Source organism: Notothenia coriiceps, unplaced genomic scaffold (assembly GCF_000735185.1).
Source record: "Notothenia coriiceps isolate Sejong01 unplaced genomic scaffold, NC01 NC01_scaffold00012568, whole genome shotgun sequence".
In the NCBI taxonomy this organism is placed as follows: domain Eukaryota; kingdom Metazoa; phylum Chordata; class Actinopteri; order Perciformes; family Nototheniidae; genus Notothenia; species Notothenia coriiceps.
Window position 1 is genome coordinate 949,156 of NW_011345269.1, and position 6,851 is coordinate 956,006.

Genomic DNA, 6,851 nt, shown 5'->3' on the forward strand with positions numbered 1-6,851 from the left:
TTTTTTAATTTTAGAATGAAAAAAACTGCAAATACTTAAACTAATTTGGCCTTTTTCTTAAAATATATAATCAGTTATGATGTGAATGTCCCCGCTGTGGAAAATAAAGGAATTTGGAATTCTGATTCATAATTGTTGGTGCGAACTGTTGCTGTGGGCCTGTCAATATGAGTAAAGACTACATAGGGGTTTGATGGGATAAAAACGTGCATCCTCTAACTTAGAAAATGTCACTTTCTCAATTGCCCTCAGTTAGTATTTCGGACGGTTCATGAAGGCAGCATGAGGAGGGGATTCTCAAACGCCTCGTACGTCAACATCCTTACGTACACTACGTACCCACGATGCAGCGCGGCTGCCTACAACATAGCCATCTTGTCAGTGACTACGTGAGGGAGGTAACTGTAGGCGCTGTTTAGACTCTCGTTTGTTTTAAAGCGTGAAACTGGAGGACGGTTTCTTCTCTCTAACGCCGCCAGCTTCACAGTAAGTGTCGCCACTGAATGACCTGAAGCTCGTGAGGTGAGTGGACTCAAAGGACTGCTTTCGGGAAGATGTCTCACAGACTTGTTCCGACGTAGGGGGAGTGTGCAGCAGCCACTTGCTTGACTTGCTAGCTAGCTCAGTGAGTGGAGGGCTGCGGGCCCTCCTCAGCCTAAAGTAGGTCCTACAGCTGGGCAACACACTCTGCGACAACGGCCGTCTCACAACGGGACCACCGGGACATTAGCAGGCCGGTCAGGACCGACAGGGAGCTGAGGAGCAATCCTCCAACAGGCGGCTGGTATCACTGTCTAAAGACGCATTGCCTGACAACCCGACACGATAAGCGTTATGAGCCCATGAAACGCAACAGGAGATCGAGAGAGGAAGAGGGATGGCGTAAATTCATTTTGATTACAGTTAGCTAGGCTAAGTATTACACATGCAAGTTTGCTGTGGAATATGATCTAAGCTTTAAGAAGCTGCAACCAGCTCGTCCCTTTTTCACGAAGGATTCACACGGCACTTGGAATCAGCCTGTCAATATGTCGAACATGCCGGCCAAGAAGAAGAGCTGCTTTCAGATCACCAGTGTGACTCAGGCCCAGGTTGCGGCTATAGGTGCCGCGGACGACACGGAGAGTCTGGACGACCCGGACGAGTCCCGGACGGAAGATGTGTCGTCAGAGATTTACGACATGTCACGGGCTGAGTACGAACCTGTTTGTGACAGGAGCTCATCTGAAGAAGCCTTGAACAATGTCGGAGAGCCAGAGGCAATCAGTGTTATTGCGCCATCACACATACCTCAAGCCGGTCAGTTGCCTGCGCTGTCAGGCAATGCAGCGGGGGAGTTTCGAAAGGGGAGAGTGTCGGCCTCCACTCAAGGTGGTCAGCAGCCCGCGGGGATCGGTGCTGCAGCTGGTGGAGCCCCCATCCCTCAGCCAGGGGCCTTGCAGCAACAGCCTGCCCCGGCAGCCACCGTGTCCGTAAACACATCCCAACCTGCTGCAGTGACCAGTCCAGCTCCTCCTCCTGCCACCTCCACCGTGAGCTGCACTTCTCGCTTTAGGGTCATTAAACTCGATCATGGTACTGGAGAACCTTTCAGAAGAGGCAGGTGGACATGTACAGAGTTTTATGAGAAGGACTCCGAGAGCTCTGCTGTTAGTAGGACTGCAGATAGCATTAGGCATGTCAACAACAGTGCAACAACACTGGACCCTGCTGCTGACAGAGACAGTGGGCTCGGGCATACAGGAGGATCTGTGGTTCCCCCCGCATCGCACTCAGGTCAGGGTTTGGGCTCGGTGGCGGACGCTTCTCTCTCATCCCGCATGCATTCAGTGGAGACGCCACCACAGCAGCAGCAGCAGCAGCAGCAGCAGCAGCAGCAACAACAACAAATCCAACATCAAAACTACAACGACGGGATGCCTCCTTCAGCCCATCCCGTCGTTTACCCTGCCCAGCAGCAGCAACAGCAGCTTCCCATGGGCCACCACCTGACCGGCCAGTCTTCTGGACTGCCGCAGAACCCGACAGAGTTCTATCAGCAGCAACAGCCCCCTTCCATGCAGCCAGGGCCTCTGACTGGCCATCCCGTCCCAGTGTCCAGCCTCTCTGGTGGGCCACAGCCCATGGGACAAGGCTCGGTCCTACCTGCATCCTCCGCGGGGGCTTCTGTGCCAAGTCAGGTGGGAGATGTAACAGGAGGGGGGTCTATAGCGAGCGGACAGCCAGGCCTCTTGCAGCAGCAGACCGGGGGAATTGGAGGCGTTTTACTGGTCAGTGGATCCACTCTGCAGCAGCAAGCTGTGAGTCAGTACACAGCCGCCGGACAGCCTCAACCCCACGGCCTCCACCCCGTCTCCTCCGGTGTACAAAACGTGCCTGGCATCGCAGCGAGCTCCAGTGTGCCCACCACTGTGCCCCTGGCTGTGCCCAGTGCCTCCAGTGCAGCCATGCCAAATGTGACAAGCTCAAGTATGCCTCAAGGCCAGGTAGCCTACAGCAGGACTCAAGGGGCTCTAGGGATGCAGGGCCTCGGAGCAACTGGATTTGGACTTGTTGAGGGGGCTGGTGGGGTTCGAGGGAGGTTCGAGGGTCTTTTCAACACACAGTCTCCTGTTGTCTTTGGAAGGGAAGCGGCAAGGCCCCTCAATCCTGAGAGCCTGCAGCTCGCCACCCCGACTGTCAACAGCCTATTTGGAATCCACATACCTGTCGACGGGGATGTGGACAGGTAATAGTCTCTACATCTAATATATTTAACAACATTACTAATTATAATTTCACCCTTTCGAGCACATCACCATTTCTGTGTAACATTATCCACATCAATGGATCAAATAGTTATTTTAAGGCCTTTCTGGCACTTTTCTTTGTGTACAGTAGGAGAGAAGCATGCTGTAAGGGCATTAGCCACGATAAATACATTATATACTTATCGTACGATATATAGAGACATGACCTTTATTCATTTTAGATCATCGACTATCGTACAGTTTATGAACTATCAACTTATCATATGACATTTGGACTGACCTTGATCACTTTCGTGTAATGACTTATCGTATGATATTTATATGGACACTTACACAGGTGTTTGTTGAAATAACAATACCACTAACATTAAAAGCCAACCGATATCAGAATAGAGCCCAAAAGTCATTTATTGTTTTGTAATTTATTTATTGGAATATTTTGATTCCAATGTCAGATAAGAAGTGAATTGCTCTTTTTAAAAGGTTGTACCTATATCATTATAGCAGTGTTTAATGCCACCATTTCCAAATTGTCTAACAACATTATTCTGGCTATATGCTGGGATCACAAGGAGGTAGTGTTTGCCAGATGAACAGGGTTTCCCCCTTTGTTTCAGAGAGGTGGGGAGGAAGGGGAGTGCGTAGAAGGAAGAGAGAAGTGGCACAAGGGAAGGAAATGTAATGTTTGTTGTTTCTCATTAGTCCCTATAGAATCAAGTGGACTGTAGCACACTCAATGCGAACATCCACTGCACAGGCAACAACTTGTAACATGACTTTTGGAACTCTGTAATTCATTGTGCTTATTTAATGTCTCCAACCTCCTTTTGCCTCCCACTTTAGCTGTCCTGCTCCAGGACAGAGGTGATGTGGTGCCCTTGCTGCAAACATCAAAGATGTGTTGCTAGCTTTTAGCTTAGCTCTCTCATGGCGCATTTTCCCTACAGCGCGGAGCTCGCTTTTAACCGTGCCTTGCCTTACCCGGCCTATTTTTGGTTGCGTTTCCACTTAGTACCGGCTAGCGGGTACTATTTCACAGTTTTTCTGGCCCCATAAAATCGAGAGTCGGGCTGAGTATGCTAAACTAGAGAGAGAATCGCTGGCAAGGGGGCTACAACTACAACAAAATGAACATATTTGACCGTGATTGAATTGTAATACACGTTTCAAAATAATGCCGAAGTAACAACATACTGATACCGGTTAGTAAAAACCATGAATTAATGCTTTGACAAGTCTGCAGACAAGACGGCAGGCGAAAAACCTTTTTAAAATGCGTGTTTTCTAAATGGAGATTTGGCTAAGCTAACGCAGTATATGCTCCGACGGTCCACACTCACAACAACGGCCTATACAGACATAAATAAACCAGCGACTGTATTCGCCATGACACAGACAGTACAGACAGTTTGTACTTGTTTAACTTTATTCTAGTTTCTGNAACACATATGGTACCGACAACGGCATTTAACCCTTCACATTCCAACAGAAACTGAACAGGCAGATTCGAAGGATTTATTTATTTGGAAATGTTATTTTAAATACAATTAAATCAAGTTATTTTGGCAAAACTAATGAAAAATCTAACAACAAAATATTAAAAAATATATAATATATATTTTTTTTTTATGTTTTCAAATATTATTTTTTAGAATATCTTAGGCCCTCACAGAGGGCCTAGAGGGCCCTGACGGCTCGCCACTGCTAAAACTATATATCATGTGTTAATTAGCCCACTTTCCAAATAAATTCAATAAATTCAAGTTAAAAACATTTTCTAACAAACCTTAGTGGATAAAAAAAGCGCAATACTGTAACTTATTTCCATAACAAGCTTGAAATATACCCCTTCATATTTCGTAGATGTAGGCTGTATTTTCTCTTAAAGCATGTTCAATTATCAATAATAATTTACCTACAATTGATTGATTTTGCTAACCTATAACTCAATTTATGAGGCAATATACCTCTAGTGAGGGGCCCAGCTCTTCGTTAGATTTTCTGTATGTGGCCCTCGAGGAAGAAAGTGTGGACATCCCTGCTTTAGAGGGTCCCTGTGCTGATGAGGACGTCCTGCCTCGTTCCTGTGCCTCAGACGCTACAAGGACTTATCATTTTGACTCCAACGTATGTTAATACAAATATAAATTAATTTTGTTATAATTTGGTGTAACTGTCACTAAACGTAACTTCCCCCTGGGATTAATACATTATTTTAATTGATTTATTGATAAATTGGTTGATTTGCACGTGGTGAAGGCAGGGAAACACCTTACATAGGTCTGTCACAGAGGGATGTAATTGGTGTCAGTTGCAGCCAGCTGCAGATTAAGTGGTTAGGATAGGTGAGGGAGGGGTCAGTGGCTGCTGAGCTGGTGGAGACAGGACAGAGAAATGTAGTGCAGCAGAAGAGTAGAAGCAGATTGCTCACAGTCAAGAAAAGACTGTTGGAGGCTTTCATCCAGAGTGCTTTCTATTTTTAAATAAGCTGATGTATACAATATGCATGGGATATACAGGAACTACATCCCCAGCTACTGAGCTAAACTGATTTATTAATTACAATAATAAATAATGAATTATTAATGAACCAGATAACTGTTTCAGCAACTCCTTACAGTGAGTAAAGTTGTGTGGAGTAAGTTGTGTGAGTTTCCTTCAAAACAATTTAGAAGGAAGGAGATTAAACCCGGGTGTGTAAGGGTCTCCAGAGCAATGAAAGGAGGGAAACAGATGGTGGGAGGTCATTTAAAGAGAAACATAGCTCCCTCCTTATTCTCTTCTGCATGAATTCACTATTAAGTAATGCTGCAGTATATTCCAGGAAGACTCTTACAGAGACGTTAGGTAGAAGTCGAGGTGAATTAGAGGAGAATTTAGAAATGACTGTAAGTCTGTGTTACTGTAATGCGTGACATAAAACATCCTCCGTGAGGCTCTTATTTATGATTATCACACAGCTTAGTTGAATACTTGATTCTTATTGTTCAATTAGGAAATTCTTGAGGTTGCACATTTTTTCCAACAGGCCACTGCTAAGGAGAACAGACTGTTGCTAAGGAAAAAGGTTAAAAGGCACAGCACTGGACATCAGAGAAATCAACAGAGGAAGACAGACAGGAAGTACTTGGTACTCTGGTACTTGGACACTAACATATAACTGATCAGTTCTGCCGTAATTTTAAGTAACGTTGCTGTCGCCGTAGTTCTAGTCGTTGGCATGATAAATGTTTTAATACAATCATTTTAAATGAATAAAATACTTTCTGACTAAATATTGTAAGTCAAAATGTTGGTTTATTTAGTTGGTAGCCTGTTACTAGTGATGTTACGTATTGCGCCGAGGCTTCGGAGCGTGTGTCGAGTAATCCCCGAAGCTTTTTGTGAAGCATCTATCGAGGCTTGTATCGTTTTGGGCCAGTGACGTCATCGATGACAAACGAAGCCTCGCTGCCTGTCGATACCACGTGTGGCCCAAAACGATACAAGCCTCGATAGATGCTTCACAAAAAGCTTCGGGNAATAACAATAGGTTTCTCGCACTTCGTGCTAGGACGCCGTTGGGTCCTAGCGCTCCGTGCTCGGGCCCTAACTACATTATCTCATTTAGCTGTAACTTTTATAAACAACAAAAAAGACGTATTGACGAGTCGGTGAACCAGGGACCCTACGGTCGTGAGTCAACTGCTTTCCAGCTGAGCCACAGCACACACGCTGAATCTCCCTGAAAACACTAACATATGTATTCCTGTTTTTATTCCTACATTTATTTATACTTGTATCTATTTATACTTATGACATGTTCCGACCTCTATATAAGTGAGGTTCTGAGCTCTTTTAATTCCATCGTGTCACCAGCGAGCCCGGTTACAGGAGGGGTAATATCGTTCTTATTATGTCACCATGGGTATTATGAGCGTTGTGGTTCAACGATTCAATTGATTGATTTGTTTTGTTTTGTTAGGCAAGTTTAAGGAAACTCTGTAAAGACGTTGTTTGTTATGTTGGGGTTGTCTCATCTCTTTGAGTTATTAAATCTCAAAAAGCTGATTTCCTGTGTCGGGAAGAGTTGGGAGAGGGCAATTGTATGATGCGCCATAC

At 45.2% G+C, this 6,851-nt stretch overlaps 1 protein-coding gene across 1 annotated transcript; it reads left to right on the plus strand.

Moving 5' to 3' along the window:
* The first annotated feature begins 356 nt into the window (after positions 1-356).
* LOC104947426 (TSC22 domain family protein 2-like) lies at positions 357-2,749 on the plus strand. The gene has a single exon (XM_010773425.1). The coding sequence runs from the start codon at positions 1,029-1,031 to the stop codon at positions 2,730-2,732; it is 1,704 nt and encodes a 567-aa protein (XP_010771727.1). The 5' UTR covers positions 357-1,028; the 3' UTR covers positions 2,733-2,749.
* Positions 2,750-6,851: the final 4,102 nt, after the last annotated feature.